Raw genomic sequence first — 24542 nt, 5'->3', positions numbered from 1 at the left:
GGAATGTGATGTTATGTAAGTTGCAGTGTTTACAAGAACTGCAACAGTGGGCTGCACTCTTGACTCCAGCTTGATCAATGTGTCAGATGTTTAATGGCTCCAGCAAAGACAAGAGAACTGAGAATTTGTTACACCAGAGTAGCTGAGGGTCAGATCAATTTATTGATGTTTTTGTAATATTGTGCATGTAGTTTGAATCACACAGCAATGTCATTAAACAGAAAAGTAACAAGTGTACACTGTGTTACTTTCTGATTCTGTGCATGTGTTTATATATGTTTCTTGGCTGATTACCCCAAGTACGGTGGTCAGTAACATTTTTACTAAGCTGTATTTGCACATAGTCTCAGTCAAATTGTTGTACTAGGTAGAGATCTAGTGATTTCAGTAGGATCCCCCTGCAGGCAGCAAAACCTGCTACTGCAAATTCAGTTTTACCCCTGAAACTAAGGCAACTGGTTGTGAGTTTTGTAATTGTACTAAAATCACATAATGCAGCCTTCTCCAAACTGGAGTCCTCTAGATGTGTTCAGGACCACAACTTCCAGAATACCCAGTTAGCATAGCTGGCTGGAGGATTCTGAGAGTTGTAGTCCAACAAATTTGAAGGGCACTAGATTGGTGAAGGTTGTCATAATGGGTCAATAATGCATATTGGGAGGTGGAAGTTCGTGGACAAAGTAGCAGCCTTAGACCCATCCGTTCTGCCCTTATCACAGTGGTACTGCATTGTGCTTATGCTTCTGTAGTCTTATTAATTGTACATTGTGAGCAGACTGCCTTAATACTATGGCACATGAAGGACATCTTGCCCATCCATGAGAACTTAATGAGACTAGAAAGCTATCTCCTTTAGGACTTGGCAACTTCACTCAGCAGCCTGAAAGAGCACATCATTCACCTTAGAAAATGCATGCACAACAGGATTAGGAAGAGTATGGGTAGTACAAACCTTGAGGACAGCCGCTTTCATTGATTTCCAATTACAGTCTCTATGGTCAGCTATATTTTGATATTCTAATTTATTATCCAGCTAGAGAGAGGTCACAGAAAGAGCTATTCTCTGTGGCAGTTCCCACTTCTAGATCTAGAACTTTCTTATTTTGGAAATCTGCTAGAGTGCAAGCTGGGCACTTCCTGAAAGCGTGAACCACATTTCTGCTTAATTCAAGTAGGTTTCTAGCACTAAGACCCTACAGACAAGTGTTGGGCAGGGTGATCTTATGTTCTGCTAAGTCAGATGGCTGCTATGCCAAGTTAAGATGTGATCCATTGTATGCCAGCAGCAAAGTCAATAGCTGTAAAAACTAAGGGTAGGCAATGGACTCTCTCCTCCTATCTGACCTAAAAATAATTCAGTTTGTTGGCATATTCCAGTATAACACTTAAACCCTTCAATGCTGAGCCTCAGATAACTACTGCTTCCACTTCCCTGCTGCCATTAACTCTTTCCCTGAGTCAAAAAAAAATCCTTAGTGTGTGAGCAGTGTGTGAGCTTCTATTCAGATCAGCCCAAAGCTCGAAGGAAGCTTTACCTGACTCCAATTGGAAATGCCTTATTTGAAGGGGGCAGTTTACATTTCAGGCTCCCCTCCTTAAATCCTCACTTCATTCTTAGCAAAGGTTAATGCAGTAATACTGACAAGACACTCCCCACAACATTCCAAGCAACTGTGCCACCCACAACAACAGCTCACTTATTACGCCATTGTGCATGGATGATGCCCCTGTGTGGTCATTCGGACAATTCTCATCCCTGTGCCCTGACACCCATTCTGCAAGGGAAAATGGACCATTGAGTTGGCCATTGGCCAGCAGTGCCAATAGGTGGACTGTTTTAGTGTTCAGTGACAGAAATGGCCATGTTCCCCACTGCCTTCACTGGTCCATGGTAGGAGCTTATCTGCATTTGGGGTTTTGTAGCCACCAGGGGCCCATGTCTGTATCGGCAAAAAGACAAAAATTGTGTCAACCTGCAACTGGTCATTGCCACATGATCTGTCATAGGCAACAACAGTAATAATCCTTAGACTTATACAGAACTTTAGAATGTTCAAAATGTTTCATGTTCATTATCTCAGTAATCCTTGCAACTACCCTGCAATGTAGGTCAGCATTATCTCCACAATACTGCTTGCGGGTTTCTGGGCAATAGCTGGTTGGGCACTGTGTGAACAGAATGCTGGGCTAGAAGGACGTTTGGTCTGATCCAGCATGGCTCTTTTTATGTTCTTATGTGTGGGGCTGACACTGAGGAACAGGGGCTTGGCCAAGGCCATCTGAGTTTATGATAGAGATGTTATTTGAAAGAGAACTACTTCCTGGTTCACAGCTCTGTCTCTTAACCCCTATGGAACAGTAGCTCTCAGTAGTAGCCTATTGGGTAAATTATTTCTTCTTTTTCTTCTATTTCTTTTAAACATTCCTTTTCAGAATCCTGTTACGGGACTGCTCTCTGCCAGCACAGAACAAAAGGATGCTTGGGTACGTGATAACATATATAGCATTCTGGCTGTGTGGGGCCTGGGGATGGCCTACAGGAAGAATGCAGATCGGGATGAAGATAAAGCCAAAGCCTATGAATTAGAGCAGGTATGTCTGTTGTTCACCCTTTGCTTTTTTTGTATATAATCGAACGATGAGCTTCTATTATATATAACTTAATTATTACTTGAATTATTAATTGAAAGGGGGTAAAATCAAGGTTTGGATAGACCTAGGTATGGATAGAGCCAGTGTGGTGTAGTGGCTAAAGTGTTGGACTGGGAGTTGGGAGATCCGGGTTCTAGTCCCCACTCAGCCATGGAAACTCACTGAGTGACTTTGGGCCAGTCACAGACTCTCAGCCCAACCCACCTCACAGGGTTGTTGTTGTGAGGATAAAATGGAGAGGAGGAGGATTATGTACACCACTTTGGGTTCTTTGGAGGAAAAAAGGCAGGATATAAATGCAATAATAATAAAATAAAATAAATAGACCTAGAAAAAAAACCTTTCTGTAGATTTTTGTGCACCAGCAGCACATTTTTATAGATCTGAAAATGTAGTCATTGGACAATTGGTTTCATAAACTCATCACATGACAATTGAGGGTTCTCCTATTGTGTGTATATATAGCAATATGCAAGATACTATAGCTCAATTGAGGATAGGTTTACATGAAATAAAGCTAACCAGCTCAATTCAGAACAAGCTCAAATTAGCTCATTTTTAAATTGGGCCTATTTCAATTTCTGCATATTCCCATTCTCCGGATGATATGTACAGAATGAGGCCCCAAAGCTTACATTTGTGCCAAAGGGGAGATAATGGTGAGATTAGGGCCAAGCTAATTACAAGCTGAGCCCAAACATCAAAAGGCTCGGGGTTTGCCTTATAATTAGCTTGGAAGTTCTAAATAGGGGAATTCATACTTTGTGCTCCCCAGTTCTGAACTTCAACAGCATCACTCCGTACAGTATTTCCATAGTGAAAGAGAAATTACATATAATTGCTTAGAGTGAAAAACGAAATTCACACAGTGTAGGACTGATTCTATTCAAGCTTCAATATGTTTAAATTCGGTGACAAGTCATTCACTTCAGCAGTCAAATAAAGAGGTAGCTTATTGTTCTAGTATGTATCTTTATGGGCCAACATATCAGATAATTCAAATGAACATACCATTTTCTTACGTGTATGCAAGTGTAGTTCTATATTTTTTTATATGAACACTGATCATTAGATTACGATGACTGATACTGGTGCTAAGGTGGATGATAACATTTTTATTCTCTCTCGTATGAACACAGAATGTTGTGAAACTGATGCGGGGACTTCTGCAATGTATGATGAGACAGGTAATAACAAACAGCGGACATTATTATTATTGTTGCTTTTTAGTAGCATGATCAAATCTAATGATAAGACTGCAATTTGTGGTGTGAAGTATGGGAGGAAATGAAGAAGGCGGGTTAGAACCAAGCAGTACTTTTGGCAGCCGGCTTCTGTCTCAACAGTTCCTTTGAAACTGTTTTACTTTGGGAGAAGGACTTTGGACTTCGTACGTTACTTGAAAACTAGTGGTAGTAATGAGTCCCTCTAAAATGAATTTAAAGGCAGCTTGCTGTGAAAGCATATTAATATTATCCTTATAAGATAGCAGTCCTATGGTCCTTAAAGCATTTCTGCATTGAGCAGGGGGTTGGACTTGATGGTTTTATAGGTCCCTTCCAACTCTACTATTCTATGATTCTATGTCTGAGGGGCCATACGATGCTGGGGATTCCCTTCTTCCAAGGCCATAGACCAGGGGTGCAGAACCTCAGCCCTGGAAGCAAATCCAGCCCTACTGGGGTTGCAATCCAACCTCCTGGAGTTCTCCACATGGTCTTGCTCCTTTTCCCCAGCCACCTATCATTTGGTGGCTTTTATGCTTTTGTGTATTTTTTTTGTTTTTGTTTTCCTATTCTGAAATACTTCCTAAGGCTTAGTTACTGGCAGTAAGAGCTTTGAGCTAGTATTTTAGTTCTACCCCTTTTGTCTTCAGCCCTACCAACCGCTGGAATGAGGCCCTTGAGACCTTCTCCAAAGTGGAATTTGGCCTTTGGGCTGAAAGAGGTTCAGCACCCCTGCCATAGACAATGCTATGACCTGAGGGGGTGGCATCGTAGCAGCAATTACCCCTCTCACTTACATTGGATCCTGGCCTGCTTCCGCTGTGGCTTTATCTCCTGAGTTTGGTGCCATGACATCAGGATGGGAGGAAAGGGACATGTTGGGGTTTGTTGGGGTGGGCAAATGGGCAGGAAAGGCAGAGGGTGTGGATTCACCAGATCCACAAGTCCCTTGGTTCTTGTCTGTACTCCTATTCATGTGCTAGATGGGCTCAGAGGCCCATGTAGCAGAAAGTACAGGAAAGGAGAACGAAGAGGCTAAAAAACCTCTGTCGCTCGTTCCACAATGTTGGTAAGAGCCTGGTATGGCATGGATATACAGAAGCCTCCAATCCTGGAGAACAGTGGTGCCCCAGAACCTAAGCAGGGTCCATTACATTAAACTGTATCGAAAACTGGACACTGAGACAGAAATGTAATCTTGAAAATGTTTATGCTTCAGGAACCACTTTCAGAATGTTGCATGTTCTTCTTAGGTAGATAAGGTTGAAAAGTTCAAGCACACACAGAGTACCAAGGATTGCCTGCATGCCAAATATAATACAGCCACTTGTGGTACAGTAGTTGGAGATGATGAGTGGGGACATCTACAAGTAGATGCAACTTCGCTTTACCTTCTCTTCCTGGCTCAGATGACAGCATCAGGTAAGCTGCTTTGGAATTGATAGTAGTTCTTTCTAAGGATACATCAGTGTTGTTATAATTAGCAAGCTATTAAAAATAACGAAGTTTAGTATCGGACCTTTAACTCCTTTGCCATATTCTCTGTGGGCCTCTTCTTCAGTTATGGACTGGAGTGGTCAAGTTGCTATTCAGATCTCTTGTAGTTCTAATCTAAAGGGTTATCCAGGTCTAAAGGGCTTGATCTACTGACTGACTATTAACTGGCTTTAAATTTGAACTCTTTAGAATAGTTTTGATGGGCTGTTCTTGACAAAATGTTTTGGAAGGGATTCCTTACAGGAAAGTACCTACTCACCCATGACACTTCTTTCGTTTCTGTACATTTTAGCACATATTTTCAATCTGTTACCAAGGATATTAATCCTACAGATGACTGACTAACTACCCACAAAGCAGATGGTCGTTTCAGCACTTTGCAATCTGTCCTTTTAAAACCACTATTGCTTAATCATTTTGCCTTAGTTGTTTAACTGGCATCTGACCAAGCACAGGAAATAAAAGTCACAGATATGATATGTGGCACTCACTTATTGGAGCTTGATGTTACAGAATAGTTGCAAAGCCCATTCCCATCGAAGCACTGTACATGCACTTTATTTTTGGATAATATTATTCGCAGAATAAAAACTTTGATGCTGGAATTGTCTTTTTAATTTTGATTTGGAAAGATGTGAATGGGAAGTTATTAATGAAAAAGCATAGTGAAAAATAATAGATTATCTACGTTGACTTAATGTTATATGAGACTAAAAAATCACCTTTCCAAGGTGCATTTTCTGTGTCATATATGTTTTCTAGCAACTCTTTAGATATAATGGATGTTACGTGCAAAGGTTTCTTTGAGAAATTTCCCACCAAAGTGCTAAATCAGGAGTGCAGGGCTATTTATATGAAGAATTCATTTTATTGTGTCACTAGGTTTTATGTAAAAAGACTAAAGTTGGTTCTTTCTTAATTAGGATTGCGTATTGTATTCACCCTTGATGAAGTTGCCTTTATACAGAATCTTGTGTTTTACATAGAGGCTGCCTACAAAGTAGCTGTAAGTATGTTCAAGGTCATTTTAGTTATTTATCTTAGGTAAATTTTATAAATGTCTCAAATCTACAGCTAAACCACAGAAAATATTGTTTGGACTTTGTCTTGGATGTGATTGATAGGTTGATTATGCGCCTGTACATCGGAAAAAGTTGAAGAGAGAATCCTTTGCAATAATATCTGTTATGATGCTTGCAATACTGGGAAAAGGTTTGAAAATTGCTAGCAACTACTTATCCGCTTAGTTGTCAAGAAAAATCAACAAGAAGATATGACTACTGTGGTGAACTAGTCAAAGAACAAAAAAACCACCCATCATTGTATATACTGCCTTTTTGCCTTTACATGAATGAAGCAGGTAGAGCCACATGTAAAATTCATGAACACTTATTTTTTTAAAGTGAAGATACTGGTTGGAAAAGATATAATTGAAACTTATTGGGAGACTTTTTGGCAGTCATACATATACTGGCTTATTAAGCTATAAGATACGTACAAGCCTTTGCTTGCAAACTCCTTTGTGCTGCCCCTTTTTCTTCTGTGAACTATGATTCAACACTTCCTGGGTTAATTAACTATAGTTTCCTGTTGCATCCAAACTGGGAAGCTCTGGTGACCAACAGCAGAACAATACAGAATCTTAAACCAATTTCAAACCATGGTTATCCTGGCTTGTTCTGCTCCTGATAACCATAGTTTCCTGGTTTTGCTATAATGGAAAAGTTTAGATAATTAACCCAGGAAGTGTTGAATCACATCATGGTGAGGAGGGAAGGGGCAGCGTTAGAGAGGCACATGTCAGTACAAGGTTTGTGCATATTGCAACCTATTAAGCAGAGATAGGTACATCCTAGCCAGGCCCCTTAGGCAATGACTCTCAAACTGATTGTGTAGTGCTTTCGTAGCTCTTCCCTCCTATTCACAATAATGCACGAGTAGCTGTGGACTGCTCATGCACTTCTCTGGATCTGCTTTCTTCTTCCTTTTGTTTCAGGATTATGGCATGTGGGAACGTGGTGATAAGACCAATCAGGGCATCCCCGAACTAAATGCAAGCTCTGTGGGAATAGCAAAGGTGAGAATGTTTCTGCTGTTTTCTACATGTATATTAAAAGTTGCACCCTATCGTCATATATTTGATTGCTTCATTGTATCCCTGTCTAAAATACTTCTAGAAATATATAGGGTTCGGTCTGGATATAGTCATACTCCGTGGCTGGTGCAGGCATGGATAGTTTCTGTGTGATGCATTGATATATGTAGTGAGCTGTTTGCGCATGTTACAGCTGCTTTGGCAAGCTTTCATCATACGGAAGACATTTTCAGCTTCCACCCTCCAGCTATAGTATAAAACAGCCCTAATTCAGTGGCCTTGAGAAAATCGGTAGCATTTACAGGTCATTCATTCCCAAGCGCACCTGCTTCCGTGTGAATTTGGATTAGGGCAAGCTGTTAACATCTACTGTTAGTCTATTTAATTCTATTTAATCAGTTATGGTCTCATTCATTAGTGGTGGTGTTTGACAAATTGCAGAACACATAGGTATCTTTTTTTCTGAAGGCTGCACTGGAAGCAATTGATGAATTGGACCTTTTTGGAGCTGGAGGAGGACACAAGTCAGTTATTCATGTCCTTCCAGATGAAGTTGAACATTGTCAGGTAAATCTGAATCTCCTTTCAATGAGGGATCTCAAAGAAACAAATAAACCCTGTAACAAAGCACCAACCCCTTTTAAAGTTCCAACTAAACGGTTAGGAAATTCAGTCAAACTGCAGTTATGACCCATCATCTAAGATTTATAATTAGTGAATTAATTTGTTTATTTAGTGATTGTGATTAATTAATACATATGTTCTTTTTCTTAATTTTTTACCTTTTTTTGTTAACTTTATTTCAAAATAAAATTTTATGAAGAAAAGAAAGCCATCATCCAGGTCTAGTACAAGATGCAAGTGGATGCCATTTTTCAGCTATGAAGGGCAAAGATTTTTGAATTCAAGCATTTCATAGCTGAAATCAGGAAATTCCTGGCAGTGATCATGGTATTCAGTGGATAGATAGTAGTCTTTCTGTTGCTTGATATACCAGGCATTGATATATCTGCCAATAACAAATGCAGTGACCACTTCCATGTGTTTTCATTTATTGAAAAATATTTTGCAATTCTTATTTTGGATATAATGAGGGTGTTCTTTCTACATCTGATAAAACACTTTGGAATGAAACTAATTGTTTTTATTTTATCTTTGTCTTGTCTTGTTTTTCACTTCTGCTTATGTATGTTCTGCTCAGTCTATTCTATACTCCATGTTGCCAAGAGCATCTACATCAAAAGAGATTGATGCTGGACTTTTGTCCATTATTTCTTATCCAGCCTTTGCCGTGGAGGATATGAACGTTGTTAATGCAACAAAAAATGAAATTATCACCAAACTGCAAGTAAGAATTTAATTCTGCCATATAAATCATTCTTGGATTCATTTCTTTGTAGGTAATAAAGACAGATCAACATTATTCTGTATGATTTATGATTAAGATTCTGTGTGTGTGATAAGAACAAATGATCATATAATTATGCTTTATTTATCCTTATAGGGTCGGTATGGCTGCTGTCGTTTCATTCGAGATGGCTATAAAACACCAAGAGAGGTCCTGTTTCTGAAACTGTCAAAACGTTATAATTTACTAAACAATGTTTTTGTTTAATTTTATGTGTGCTTTTCCATGGTGGATTCATAATAAACATCAAATGTCAATCTGCAACCTCATTTACAACGCTGCACAGTTTATTAGAAAACATATATTTTACTGATTGGTTGACTGCATGATTTTATTGTGTTTAATTGGTATTGTTCCCCACTTTTAGAATATTTTGTAATGGAAAGTGGGGAATTTTTATAAATAAATAAATGAAAAAAATCAACCCCCCCCCCAAAAAATAATCCAGTCAAACAATACAATCTGATACAGAAGCAAGATCAAAATTAAACAGTCAAAATTTAACACAACTAACTGAACTTATCTTGCTAATGCTGGTCTTGCTCTTCTTCAAGAGGCCATGGCAGCCTGGCTTAGATAACATTTAGGATCAGTGGGGTCTTCTCACCAGGCTAGCTGGCTCCTCATCCAATGAAGCATTGGCAGCTACAAAGAGGAGATGCTGGGGAGTAGTCACAATGGCACCATTTGTCATATTGGCCCCGTTCAGACAACACGCTAAACCATGCTGTTTAACCACAAAATGGTTAATGGAATGCATACATTTTTAAATCAGAAAAACTCCAGAGTTGTGCAGAGTAGTATGAGGTGAAACATGCTATCAGTGCCATGTTCTCAAGACATAACGACTCATTCCTCACACGCATTTTGAGATATAGAATCATAGAATCATAGAATAGCAGAGTTGGAAGGGGCCTACAAGGCCATCGAGTCCAACCCCCTGCTCAATCCACCTTAAAGCATCCCTGACAGATGGTTGTCCAGCTGCCTCTTGAAGGCCTCTAGTGTGGGAGAGGCCACAACCTCACCAGGCAACTGATTACATTGCCGTACTGCTCTAACAGTCAGGAAGTTTTTCCTGATGTCCAGCTGGAATCTGGCTTCCTTTAACTTGAGCCTTCCCATGTTTTGCATTGAAATGAAGTGGACATAAACTTGCTTAGTTTTAACTGGGTTGTACTTTTTTGGTTGGCTGAAGCTCAAGGAAGAAGTCATCTGGTTTGTCTGAACACATGGTTGTCATGGATTTAGTCAAGCATCAGATTCAGCATATAGCCAAAAGTCCTGGACGTTGAGGCATCCAACTGCATTCTCTCCTACATCCAAGTGTAGTTGTACTGACAGTATAATGATAGAGTTGGTATACTCTACTTAGGTATGCAGCAACTTGGAAAGTTATTTTTATGAAATGACTTTAATGATTGGAGGATGGGGGAGGCTACAAATGGTATCACACTTCAGATAGTTCACAACCAAATTTATTACAATGACGCTTTAAGAGATGTTAATGCAAGATTTAAAATGATTATTCCTTAAGGAATGCTATTACAATGAAATGCAGGCAAGGCTATGAACAGTATCCAGTACTGGTAGTCCACCCAAGGCTAAATATGTTGTGTTAGTGGAAACAAATGCTAGTACAATGGAAAATCAGCATCTGCTAGTGCAATCCCAGAAACTAGTCCAAATTAGTGCTTTCAGAACAGGATAAGTCACTATAACTCCCTTCTGGGAGCTCTGCTGACATCCCATTCTGGAACTGCCAATTTGGGCTAATTTCTGCTTGCACTAGCAAGCTCTAGCTCTCATTGTCCATTTCAGCTATAACTGTGGCAGCTTTGGATACTGCCCTATGTCTGCACCAGCAAAACAAAGCAGCTCATTTCAGATTCAATCAGACCTTATCAAAACTGCTTCAATGCTGGCAGCTTGGGATCTGCATGGCTTAAGGAGCTATGTTGGATTTGCATTATTCCTATGCCAAAGTAATCCTCATTTGTGGGGTAGTAGGTATGTTGTATTAATTCTGGTTTCCTCTCTGTCTAATAGCAATGGGATATTTATAGGAAACTAAGTTCCTCTGTGTGTAATTAGTCAAATGCTTCATTGAGCCACTTATTTCAGACTTGTCTCATAGGTTATGACAGTGTTGTTGGGGGTGGGGAGGATGGGTTTCCCCCCCCCCCCACTAAAGGGTCAAGTACTTCAATGTGAATTTTGGAATATGACTTGTTGAACATACGTGTGAAATGCTTAATTGAGCCACTTATTTCAGATTAGTCTCAGTTAGTTTAGTAGGACTAATCCATATCTTATAGTATGGAAGACTGCAACTAAGGACCATTAGACGTAACATTAAGTGAGTGATTCCAATTAACATGTTTATTTTTATTTTTAAGTATCTGTGAGGTAACCCAATCACAATCAGAACCGAAGTGTGTGAGGAAGGGAGACTAGCCCTTTCTATTTCCTCCATGGTCTTGAGCAAAAAAAAGCCACACAGAGAGAACAGCTGATAGCCCCAGAAGATTAGTCCCTGGGTTAATAGCAGTTTGGAATGGAGGGAGATTTTAATCAGGATCATATCAAAGGTTACCAAACCTCCTTGCTCACTACATCTCCAGTCCTGATTGGGGCCTCTTCGAAGTGCTATTTAAACATTTTTAAAAACTAAATACATTAACTGCAATTACTAGATTCATTAACTGCGGTTAATGTCATGTTTAGTTTGGCTCTAAGTGCATTATGTTTGCACATCTGGACAGGTTTTAAGCTTAAATAACTTGGGCCGTCTTTAAGAATTAACAAAATTGGGTGGGGAATGCCACCTATGCTAGACTGGGAAGGGCAAAGAGGGAAATATTCTGTGCAGTATTGTGAGACGTGAATAATGACGCATACAATGAACAATCCTATTTCTAGGATCCAAACAGATTACACTATGATCCCGCTGAGCTCAAGTTATTTGAGAACATAGAGTGTGAGTGGCCTGTATTCTGGACATATTTTCTAATCGATGGAGTGTTCAATGGAGACAGGATTCAGGTAAGGGAAACAATAAAATGAAGGCGGTTGCTGAAATAAGCATTATGGCTGCCATCTGCAAATCAGCTAAGCTACAGTAGATGTACAGAAGATGATGGGTGAGCTGATCATTTCCCCTTCTGTGGCTCTTGTGCTACCAGCAGAGGACCACTGACTTCTCTACTTAAAGAGATTCATGCCCTGGAGTTGGGGGGCATCAGTAGATGGAACTGAGCTAGATAGTCTGTTAAACATGTATGTATTGTAGTTTTATGGACCATCACTAATTATCATTAACAGGAAGCTTTTGACAAAAGAGGATATTGGTAGGCAGTGATATTTTTCTGCTGCATAGATTTTTCTCTCTTATTTCAGTTGCTCGGTTGTGAGTTTTAAACTCTTCTTTTGTACTTCCCAGGTGCAAGAATACAGAGAAGCCTTGGAAGGGATACTCATTAGAAAAAAGAACGGGATTCTTCTGATGCCAGAACTGTATGCTGTTCCTCCAGATAAGGTATAATAGCAATGCAGAACATTTCTGATTTTTTAAAAAATATCTGCCTCTGAGTTAATGTGTTCTTATGTATTTTTTTTATATAATTTATTGTAATAGTTAGGGTTGTTTTCAGCTTTTGATTTTAAGAAAATGCTATTGCTTCAAGTGCATCCTCCGTACATATCAGACTCAGGGCTAAGCTAGACATAAGTATTATAAAGTGGGTAGTGTAGGGAGTGGCTATTTATTTATTCATAAAATGGAAGGTGTGGCTAAATGGAATGAAACCGGCCTTTCCTTTGTGCTGTTTTGCTTCAAGCAATTTTCCCACAGCCCAGATGTGGGTATTACTTCTCCCATATCAGAAGTGAACTGGGCTGTGAAGATAACTAGTTTTAGCAACAAGAATTTAGTGAGGTAAAGTTCAGTGAGGTTTGCCTCAGGAGCACTTGCAACAGAGCATTTAGTGTTGCAGCACCCACCCTCTGGAATATTCTACCAGTTTCTGATGTTTAAACATCTTCACACGACTTTTCTCTTCACTCAGCATTTTTCTGAACTTTGACTCAGTCAGCTATGATTTGTAGCACACAGCAGAGTGTGCAGTTTATTACTGTTACAATTGTTATTTTTGTGCCATTGTATTTTATGTTCACTTTATGGAAAGTAGAGGGAAATACAGGAATAATATCTCTTCTTCATAAGAGAAAAAGTGAAAAGATATCAAATGTGTAATTTAACTAATTGCCAATGTATTTTAAATGTACTAAATTCTTAAAAAGTAGTATTTTGTGCATTGCACTTTATGTTGATTTTGTAATTTAGCATTTTCCAGTGCTAAAAGAGCAGGACTTTCTAGATTTTATTTGCTGGACATTCGCAATAAACTTTGAATACATCTCAAGGCTCAGCTGCTTGCTTTGTGGCCACAAGCTGTAATATCTCATCGTGGCTGAGCTATTATAGACATCCAAAGCCTCAGGACTAGATAATATCTGTGTGTTTATTACTCAATGACTGTAATCTCAAGGGACAAATTGCATTCTGTGAATGAGCCATTGAAGATACAACACCATAGATAGAACTTGCGTATCACCTCGCATCACCTTGAACTCAGTGAGGTCAGTTGGTGACTTGAGCTGGTACGTCATCAAGTATAGAGAATCAAGTGACATACAAGGGTGTGTGAACCAGTTCTGACCGATTCTTCTGTTTGGCAGGTGAATGAAGAGTATGAGAACCCACACACAGTGGATCGTGTTGCAGCTGGAAAGCTTCCTCATCTCTGGGGACAGTCATTATACATTCTCAGTGCTCTCCTAGCAGAGGTAATTCTAGGGCCTCCTAATATGCACTACTGATCAAAAGATATTGTGAGCTAGTCCGTCTTTTCCTCCTTAATGGATTTTTTTGTGGAAAGAAAAAAGCTGGGAAGAGGTGGTGGGGAAACCCAGGAGGGTTAGAAGAGGGAAAAGATGCCATCTGGAGTCCACCATAAAATTCCATGAATGAGGCGGGACAACTGCGAAATAGAAGTCTCATCTGGAAGTACCTTCTGTCTTTTACACAGCTTCTGATAAACTTTCTGAGAGGTTTCTTTGACCTTATCCTCATTCCTAGTTAAGTTGGAGACTTAACTAGGAATTAGGAAGGTCTTTTGTTTGAGGAAGCGTTTTTGTTTGCCTGTGTTGTAGCCAACTCTGCCAGTCTAGGCCCCAAAGCTCATGGAGTTTCCCTCTGCATGCTTCTCACCAGGGGGCAGGATCATGGCCACTGAAATCTGTCCTGATTTTACTCTGCCCTGATTTTTTTTCACCTCCTTCTACTGCCCTTCACAGGGATTTCTAGCTACTGGTGAAATTGATCCCTTAAACAGAAGATTTTCAACTGCTTTTAAGCCCGATGTTGTTGTGCAAGGTGGGTGACTATTGTGCGATTTTTTTACTTCTGGGAATGTTAGAGAAATTTAAAGGGCAGATGGGGCAAAGCAATCTCCACCCAGCAGGTTAGTAGGCAAAACTGGCAATGAGCCCCTCTCCATGGCTATAGGGGGAGGAGGGGATAAGCTGCCCATACCTTTAGCTGCTGCGATGCAGAGGTGGAGATGGGGAGTACCACAGCCAGCAACTCTCCACTCAGCAACTTTCATGGTGCTGGCTGTGGCACTCCCATCTCTGCCGCTGCCTGTCTGCATCAAAAGGTAAAGGTGGGATTTCCTGCCCCTGCATTCTTTTGCCATGGCTGCTGGAATCAAGTATCAATCTAAAACATGACTCCCGTTCGTTTCATTCATTCATATTCATTCATTCATTCATTCATTCATTCATTCATTATATTTATATACTGCCTGATAGCTGAAGCTGTCTAGATGGTTCACCAATGATAGCAGGTCTATGTGTGCATCTGTGTAATCCAAATGCATCCAAGTGCAACTCAGTTACATTGGAGTAAGTGGGAGGTGGAACCAGTGCATGCAGGAGATCTGTGTGCACATCCCAATTCCTGCAGATCTTGGAGAGAGAGGAGTCTAGAATGTTACCCTGTGAAGGCGTGGCCTATAGTGCCTGGTAGTAGTATTGAGTTAGAATGGGAATGTATTTAAAATAAGATGTTTTAGCCTACAACTCCCAGCAGCCCTATCTGGCATAGCCATGGTGAGGGGCCATGGGAACTGTGGGCTAATAGGACCACAAGATGCCCACCTCTGCTTTACAATATGCTTTAATTCCTTTCTATTCCAAAGACACAGGTAAGGAAAAGTGTATTTGTAATAGTCAGTCAAATACTTCCATCCTAACTTGCTAATCTTGGTCAATCAAATGCTAGACCAATAAAACAGGGTGTTTTGTTTCTGTCCTAGAAGATGCTCATATATAGTGTTGAATATTCCCAATGAGAAATTCTGAGTGTTGTTCTCCACCCCACCCCCCACCCCGAACAGTAAATGTCCTAGCAGAGACAAACGAGATTAAGAAACTCTTGAGACATCACGGAATCAACGTTCAGAGCATTGCTGACATTAATCCAACTAGAGTGCAGCCGGCGCGGATACTGAGCAGTCTCTATGCCAAGCTTGGTAGGTGCTGCGGTGAAGGAATTGTGAAACCTTCTTTGCTTTTCCTAGTTCTCTCCCATCTTATCCTCTCTTCTTTTGTTTTGCTTTTAGAGAAGTTTTAAATTACGTGATATTTTGAATTAAAATTGGGGAGAATATAAGGAACTGTTTGAATGTAATTCAAGGGATACGTTGATATTTAGTTCTGGAATGGTTAGTGCAGTCGAAAGTTTGGTAGGGCTCCAAAGCACAGTTAGAGCTCCACGTAAAAGGGTTGATTCCATTCCCCATGGTGAAGAATGTGCCCTTTAGGAAACTCAGCTTCATTGACTCATGAGTCCTCTTCAGGCTTTACTCATGTGAAAAGCCTTGTCAGTTTGGCTCCGTGGCCCCTGAACTCAGCATGTTGAACAAAGATCTGAAGGGGGAACTAGCTCTCAGTCACGTGGAGCAATCAGTGCTCCTGATTGTGTGAAGAAGCTTCCATGAGTAGAGCTGGATTGCCCTTCAGACCTTTTCCCAGTGCATGGCGGTTGGGGAGACAGAGCCAAAAGAACAGGGTGCACAATATGTCATGCTCCCCTTCAATCATGTAGAGTCCTTCACACGAGTAATGTGCGAAGAGGGTTATAGAAGAGAGTGGAGCACCCACAGAAAGGTCCCTCTGCACTTCTGAGCCTGTGCACACGGAGGTGCTGAATTGTAGCAGGTAAAATCAAAACATGATAATGAAGACTTCTGGAGTAAACTATATTTTTCAGTTGCTGAGTTACCTAAACGGAACAAGCAGATAATGAAGTATTTGCCAAGAAAACTCTGCTTGTAAAAATGTAAAAAAATTTCTTGGAACATATCTAAATAACATCAGAAGAAAATATCAAAATGTAGATATCTCAAGTATGCTACTTATATAAAAAGTAGGGCTGTGTAAGCCTTGGTTTCAGATTTCCAAAGCTTCGATGGCCATTTTATGATGAATCCACCATTTAGTGCAGAGCCCTAGATCAAAGTGGGGAAAGAGCCTACAACTTCCAGCATGCATTGCTAAGGAGGGACAGACTTACTGGGATCCAGTGATGGTGGGCACTCATGGCCTCACTGCCACTCACACAATTGCCCACCCACCTGCACAAGTCCCTGGATTGGTTGCCACATGTTGCGCAAGCACCCTGCAGCCATCTTCTTCCCCTGAGAGCCGCCCGCTTCTCCTTGCTGCCAGTAAAGGCTGGGTTCCCCAAAATTGGTGGCTCTCAGGGGTAGCAAGTGTCTGCGAGGCGCTCACGAAACATGTAGTGACCCATTCAGGGACTTGAGTGGCCTGGATCACGCAGGCTTGTGGGTGATTGCGCAGGTGGGCAGGTGACCATGCCACCGGGGGTGAGGCCATGAGTGACCACCATTCCTGAACCCCAGTAAGTCTGTCTCTCCCTAGCAATGCATGCTGGGTGTTGTAGGCTCTTTCCCACTTCAGTCTAGTGCTGTGCACTAAATGGCAGATTCGTCATAAAATGGCTGCTGACGCTTCAGAAATCCAAAGCTGAGGCTTGCAGAGCCCTAATAAAAAAGTTCCTGCCATCAAATAGGTAGAGTACTGCTTCATTAATTCAGCATGAAACTGCATATTTAAACAATGGCTTATTGAATAACTGAAATGGGCAAACAATTGCTAGTCCGTACTGTGTAGTTTGTCCAAAGTATTAGACAAATTAGTTGTTCTAGGAGGGAGATAAAGTCTGGCAGATTTTATCTGTATATGCCTACAAACAATTTAGACTATCAGTACAATACTTCTTTTATAAGGAACTAATATATTGATAGGAAGCTTTTAAATGCTAATGCTAGATACTTGGTCCTACTTGCTAATTGTGTGTTCTTTTCTTCCACAAATGACTTAATGCATTACAAAAGAAAGATGTTACTTCATTTACGAAACTGGAAAACATCTCTGCACAAGCAATGGATTTGAGGGATACTTTTAATAACTGCTATAAGTTAATTCCGTGGAACACTCAAAAGCATTACTGAGAGCTTCAACGGTAGAGAAAATCACCATCATCATCATCTTTAAAAGAAATGAGAAATAATAATAATAAATAATATAATTCATGAATAAGGCAGTGCCTTAGTCTAATCCAGTCTTCTCCCTTCCCAGCACCATCCAGACATGTTGGACTACAGCTCCCATAAACTACAGCAGATGTGTTGGCTTTTGCTGGTGGAGGGAACCAGGATGGAGGAAGACTGGTCTAAATCCATGCAGTTTCATGCTGAGTTAATCCCTGAAGCAGTTTGGTTTCTGTTTTACATGCGCACGCAAGCATTTTGTCACACATGGGCATAGCATCACGATTCTCACATTTTCTTCTGAGAGCAAAATGTTTGGGATGAGCTTGTATTGTATATAATATAAGAGGAGAAGTTAGTTGTGTTCTTTTTTCTTTCATTAGGCCGCAACAAGAGCATGAAACTAAGTGGGAGACCTTACCGACATATTGGTGTCCTGGGAACATCCAAATTATATGTTATAAGAAATCAGACCTTTACTTTTACCCCTCAGGTGAGGTTTTAATGCCAACTGGAAAATTAACTTTTTCCTAATTGCTCCTGAAATTTGTTTTCCCCCCGTGCCACTTCCTAAACTTATGTAGGCTGAGCAGATAATAAAAAAAAGTTCTGTACTTGGTTTTAGTTGTTGACAGAACTGGATGATAACAAACTGGAATAATGAAAAGTTCATATTCTTTACACTAACAGAAATTGGGTATGTCTCATGGCGGAGGCCAGTAGTGAACACATGAGTTAATACTACACCATCCTTATTGATTGTTCTGGTGCTGAAGATAAGAGCAAGAATCCCTCAGTAAGGCTTGAAAGCATAACAGTTCCTGCTGATTATTTTAGGTAAAAATCTAGTTCAGGGCTGGGCAACTTGTATGCCAAAACATCTGGAGGGCCACAGGTCCCAGCAGCGCTAGCTGGCATAGCCAATGGTAAACATGGGAGTTGTAGGGCAAAACATCTAGAAGGCACCCGGTTGTCCACTCCTGATCTAGTTCAAACTAAGACTATCACAGTTTTAACTACCCAAATACATATTTTACATTTTTATGTTACTTGCCATGAGCTGTGGCAAAGAGTCAACTGATATTCAGATGAAATTATGGACATCTGTCTTTCTTTTCTATGCTGTTGGGGTGTGTCTAGAATTCCAACAAACTAGTTGTTTTGCAAGAATAATTATTTAAGCCTTCCCCCACCTGGCATCCTCCAGATGTGTTGGGGCTGCAACTCCCATAATTCCCAGGACTTGTAGTCCCAACAGATCTGGAGGACACCAGCTGATTCATGCGTTCAATGCCATTGGGGCACTAAGAGGCCCCCTCCTTCATTATTCAGACAGCTTCAAGTGTAAACCATGATCAGGCATCTCACTAGGAATGCCTGATCACGAGGAGACCCAATATAAATGATTATCCCCCCCCTCTCTTTTGAGGAGTGGAGGAACCATGTGAACTCTTTTGAGGAATGGAGGAACCATGTGAACTGTGCCCTTGTAGGATTGATGCTCACAGGGAGCACCTTGTTTACATGGGTGCCCTGGAGGTTGTCTGTGTGGGGGTGAGAGAGTCTCATGCTGCGCTTTCACCAGGCTGTTTCAGCACCACTCCCGCCTATACATCTACATTGGGGCATTGGTTAGCATATGAGACTACTGGAATGAATGGGATTTTGTGCTTAGCTCTTTGTTTGATTGCAGCTTTTATATTTGGGCTAGTAACTCTGAACAAGTGTGCAAAAAAATTAATTCTTGCATAGTCACACAAACTGATGGGGTTTATGCCTTATAGACAAATGACCCCATCCTGAGATTTGCGCCTCAAAGTGCCCTGAGCAACCTTATGAGTTATTTAGGGTACAATCCTACGCATGTTTAGTCTGAAAAAGGCCGACATCTCCCAGTATTCCCCATCCAGTTTTTATGTCTAAACATAAATAGGATTGCATCTTTAATTTAAGGTATTTTTAATGTTCTCTGTTTTTAACTTTTGTAAACTGCCCAGAGAGCTTCAGCTATGGGATGGTATATAAATGTAATAAATAAATAAATATTTATATACTGCATTTTATGTAGAACCCTCACCTTAATTATTTTACATAAAAACACTTAATACAATTGTCAATCAAAATCAGATGCAACTGGGAAAAGAATGAAGCTGGAATAAAAGTATTAATTGTACTACAAAATCAATTTAAAGCCTGGGCAAATTAAGAGGTCTTCATCTGGCATTGAAAAGAGAGTGCTCAGTGCTCTTCTAGAGAAAGCAAGCCACAACAGAGAGGGCCCTATCATGGGGTATCACCTGCATCTCCTGTGGGTTTTCTCAGAAGGCAGAGGGAATCCACGCGACAGCCTCAGTTGAAGATTGAGGTTCATGTAGAACATAAGTTGGCAACATGTCACCCGCAGGCTGCCTGCTATTCCCTTGACCTTTCTTCCCCATCTTCTTTTTTGCAACCCCTGTTGCCAAATTTGCCACCAAACTTCAGTGGCACAGTAGCATATACCTGCTTATCCGTGAGTTAGTAAGTCCCATTAAAATCAGTGCAGCTTTTTACTGAATAGGCACTTACAGGATTGCACTGCAAAGGTTCAGAAAATCATGACTAGGACTTTGAATTGGGCTCAGAAACGGACCAGAAGCCAATGCCATTCTTCTAAAATTGATGAGATATAGTCTATAAATCCAATCCAGTTTAGTAATCTTGTTGCTATAGTAACTGTAGTCTCCAAATCAACTTCAAGGGTTGTCCCTTGTACAGTATATTGCAGTAGTTCAAATGGGATGTTACCAATCTGTGGCTTGGCCACCTCTGTCTAAGAGTGGTCACAGCACCAGCCTCAGCTGGTGAAACCTGTTAATGCCTTGCACAGCTCTAATGTTTAAGGTCATTGTATCAAAGCGCCTGTCGAGAAGGAAATCTCTAAAATCATATATTTCGCTTGTTCTTCCTTCCAGTTTACAGATCAGCATCACTTTTATTTGGCTTTAGACAATCGGATGATTGTGGAGATGTTACGAACAGAGTTGGCATATCTCACCTCCTGTTGGAGGATGACAGGGAGACCAACCCTCACTTTCCCAATTACCAATACAATGCTTAGTAAGTAATATATTAACCTTGATCATTATAGCAGAATCCAATTTGTTTGTCATTTTTCTGTGGGATTTACTTCTGAATTATACTGCTAGAACTGAAATATTGCCATTTTTCTTCATCTTCAGCCTACATATGAAAGGATAGCTCAAATCAGTCGACAAGATACTTTAGGTGCTGGCTGTTTTAGTTTAGTTTTAAAAGAAAAATGCCTTTTCAGATAGGATATCTTAAGTTATTTAAAAATGAATTCATAATGAAACTTCATTGCTGCTAAAATGAACATCTATTTCTTCTTCTTCTTCTTTTCTTTTTCCCCCCTTTCTTTTTAGTTGATGATGGCTCTGACATTGATCCAGCAATTCTTGCCACTGTAAGAAAACTTGGGGATGGATACTTTGGAGGGGCTAGGTAAGTATTAATACCTGTGGCTGTTTCTGCTTCTCTGCCTTTGGTAAAGGTGACAACCTTTCTCTTAAAACTAACAATTTCCAAAGGGGAAATGTGTTAGTTTGTTACAGCAAAAGCAGTAAAATGTCTTGTGGCACTTTAAAGGCTAACAAATTTATTAATGCTTTTATGAACTATAACGGCATAAACTTTTATACTCCATAGAAACTTATGCCATAATAAATTCATTAGCCTTTAAGGTGTCTGAAACCCCAGGGAGTTGCTGCTAGTCTAGGTAGACAATACTCAGTCAGCATAGACAATACTGAGCAAGATGGACCAATGGTCTGACAGTATAAGGTAGTTTCTTATGATCCTATGTTCTAGTGATTTGTCTCCAAGCTGCCAGGTAGATGTCTCTCTCTGGCTCACATGTAGGATGTAATGATGAAAGCTATCCCTGTTACTTCTTTCAGAATATAGTAATCTAATGAGAACCTCTTAACACTATTCTATCTTGGGTAATATGCCTATTCTTCATGAATCTGTGTAATCACAATAATAGCCATAAACACCTTTTGCTATCAATTGTTGACCATGGTGATCCTTATAAATGTTTTCCTATCTTGCTTAATGAACATATATGTGTGTGTGTATATATATATGTGTGTGTGTGTTTGTATAATATATGTATGTATGTATATGTATATAATCAATTTCTTCTTCTTTTTAAACTTGCTGTTGTTCAGGGTTAAGTTGGGCAAACTTTCGGACTTCCTGACTACTTCCTTCTATACAAATCTCAGCTTTCTTGATCCTGATTGTGATGGGAAACTATTTGATGATGATAGTGAGGGCTATTCTAGTCCTGAAAGTGGCTATGAACTCGAAGATTATGCAGACTTCTGTGACAAAGGTAATACTGTGTTGTTGTTTTTACTTTATCAGTGGAGTCTTTTGATTTATTATTTATTTATTACATTTTTATACTGCCCAACAGCTGAAGCTCTCTGAGCGGTTTACAAAATTTATATACATAACTGCCAAAATAAGCATATCCCCAGCACTTGGGCGAGCCCAGCAGTTCTTTCTGAATGCCTATTGGAGACCATGTGACCTCTCCCTCTGCAATAGGCATCCAGTAAGAACTCCTGGGCTCCTGCAAGTGCTGGGGACATTTTAAAAAAATGGAAAGAAGACCCTTCAACAACTTGTCTATACTTAAAAAGGTATCTGGAAACCCTTTCCCCCCTCCCCATGGAGAAAATTTCCCAAATTTTGGCCTCTCCAGCCTCCTTTGCCAGGATTTTAATTTACTTTCCGCCAACCCCTTCCCCTGAAATGCTGAAAATAGAATGATTGAAATTTTCAACACAGCACTAAAATATGCATCTGACTTCAGAGTCTCGGGCAGAGGTCTTTCCTGGCCTTACTATTTAAAATCCTGGGAGGTTGCCAGGGATTAAAGCCTGTACCTTCTGCATGCAAAGAGTGTGCTCTGCTTTTGAAGCCTTTCCCTAAGAACAGTCTGGCAAAGAATTAAGGTGGGCTGAGTATTTCTGGTGACATTGTGCTCTTGATTATCTACCTGCTCCCCTGTGTTTCCCATATTAATTTGTTGTTATTTTTATATTATTTCATACAGTGCTACCATGACTGATAGTACCACAGTATTAGCAAAAAGGCTGGTCTCTGTACCAAGAAGCTTCCTATCTTAATTTTGGCAAAGGGAAAGAAGGAAAAGCTGAGGGAAGGGTATGAAGAGATGAATTTCAGCAAGTGCAGTTGCATCATTTGCTCAAAGATAAGAGATCAGGGCAAAGGTTTTATGGAGGTTAGATGCTGAAGGGAGATGACAGCATGTAGAATTTATTTATTTATTACATTTTTATACCGCCCAATAGCTGAAGCTCTCTGGGCAGTTCACAAAAATTAAAACCATAATAAAACAACCAACAAGTTAAAAGCACAATTACAAAATACAGTATAAAAAGCACAACCAGGATAAACCACACAGCAAAATTGATATAACATTAAAATACAGAGTTAGAACAGTAAAATTTAAATTTAAGTTAAAATTAAGTGTTAAAATACTGAGAGAAGGTCTTCAGTTGGCGACGAAAGGAGTACAGTGTTGGCGCCAGGCGGACCTCTCTGGGGAGCTCATTCCACAACCGGGGTGCCACAGCGGAGAAAGCCCTCCCTCTAGTAGCCACCTGCCTCACTTCCTTTGGCAGGGGCTCACAGAGAAGGGCCCCTGTAGATGATCTTAAGGTCCGGGCAGGTACATATGGGAGGAGGCATTCCTTCAAATAACCTGGCCCCAAACCATTTAGGGCTTTAAATGTCAATACCAGCACTTTGAATCGGGCCCGGACCTGGACTGGCAGCCAATGAAGTTGTAAAAGGACTGGCATAATGTGAACTTGCCAGCCAGTCCCTGTTAGTAAACGGGCTGCCCTGTTTTGTACCAGCTGAAGCTTCTGGACTGTTTTCAAGGGCAGCCCCACGTATAACGCATTGCAGTAATCCAAACGAGAGGTTATCAGAGCATGGATAACTGTAGCTAGGCTATCTCTGTCCAGATAAGGGCATAGTTGGTATATCAACCTAAGCTGATAAAAAGTGTTCTTTGCCGGACAGATGAACCACCCGCTAACAGTACCTCCGTCTTGTCTGGATTGAGTCTGTTTGTTAGCCCTCATCCAGTCCATTACCGTGCCCAGGCACTGGTTCAGAACAGTCACTGCCTCACCTGGGTTTGATGAAAAGGAAAGGTAGAGCTGGGTATCATCCGCATATTGATGACACCTCAGTCCACATCTCCGGATAACCTCCCCCAGCAGTTTCATGTATACGTTAAATAGCATAGGGGATAAGATAGAGTGTGGAACCCCATGACTTAGGAGCCACGGCACAGAGCAATAATCCCCCAGCACCACCTTCTGGAATCGGCCATCCACGTAGGAGCGGAACCACTGCAATGCAGTACCTCCCACTCCCAGCTCAGACAACCTATAATATATAGAACTATATATTATAGGTGTTCTAGAAGGGAGTTCCAGACATAATGGATGGCAGAGTTGTCTAAATGAGTAAGACTTCTTAGGACCACCAAGGGTGGTAGAATTGGAGGGTATAAAGGTCATCATGGGCACCCAATATATAAATGTTAACTATGTAAAGACACACCATAGTTTTAACATGGTCTGAAGACTAATTCAAATTTAAATTGGAATACTATACAGTACAATAGCTGTGGCTTAAAAGTCTGATGTGACCTTCCCAATCCTCAACATATCCTTGTTACTAAATATAATGCCTTACCATGGTCTAACTAAACATGTCAATTTATCCTTCCTCTCAATTAGTCATTTATTTGCAAGAGAATGGCCATTAATATAATTTGTACATTAACAGAAATAGCACATGGGGTAATTAAATAATTAAAAAGAGATCTTAATGAATCTGAATTAAAATACACCTAGACCTTTACACCAAAGGATCATTTCTACTTTTTAACTAGTTTTTGTTTTTTATTA

At 40.4% G+C, this 24542-nt stretch overlaps 1 protein-coding gene across 3 annotated transcripts in view; it reads left to right on the top strand.

Annotated features, from left to right (window-relative positions):
- The window catches only part of PHKA2 (phosphorylase kinase regulatory subunit alpha 2), a 62110-nt gene that overhangs the window by 5727 nt on the left and 31841 nt on the right, over positions 1-24542 (top strand). For all 3 annotated transcript variants that reach the window (XM_063126431.1, XM_063126432.1, XM_063126430.1), the window contains exons 3-19: positions 2434-2592; positions 3792-3839; positions 5132-5300; positions 6299-6381; positions 7372-7452; positions 7939-8037; positions 8672-8818; positions 8975-9028; positions 11801-11923; positions 12321-12416; positions 13619-13726; positions 14237-14315; positions 15340-15474; positions 17901-18010; positions 20472-20616; positions 20943-21021; positions 21750-21916. In XM_063126431.1, the coding sequence (XP_062982501.1) occupies positions 2434-2592; positions 3792-3839; positions 5132-5300; positions 6299-6381; positions 7372-7452; positions 7939-8037; positions 8672-8818; positions 8975-9028; positions 11801-11923; positions 12321-12416; positions 13619-13726; positions 14237-14315; positions 15340-15474; positions 17901-18010; positions 20472-20616; positions 20943-21021; positions 21750-21916 (1882 nt within the window). The remainder of the gene's footprint in view (positions 1-2433; positions 2593-3791; positions 3840-5131; positions 5301-6298; positions 6382-7371; positions 7453-7938; positions 8038-8671; positions 8819-8974; positions 9029-11800; positions 11924-12320; positions 12417-13618; positions 13727-14236; positions 14316-15339; positions 15475-17900; positions 18011-20471; positions 20617-20942; positions 21022-21749; positions 21917-24542) is intronic.

The sequence above is a fragment of the Elgaria multicarinata genome, chromosome 5 (genome assembly GCF_023053635.1).
Source record: "Elgaria multicarinata webbii isolate HBS135686 ecotype San Diego chromosome 5, rElgMul1.1.pri, whole genome shotgun sequence".
Taxonomy (NCBI): domain Eukaryota; kingdom Metazoa; phylum Chordata; class Lepidosauria; order Squamata; family Anguidae; genus Elgaria; species Elgaria multicarinata.
Note: the sequence above shows the minus strand (reverse complement) of the source record. Positions and strands in the feature narration are given on the sequence as shown.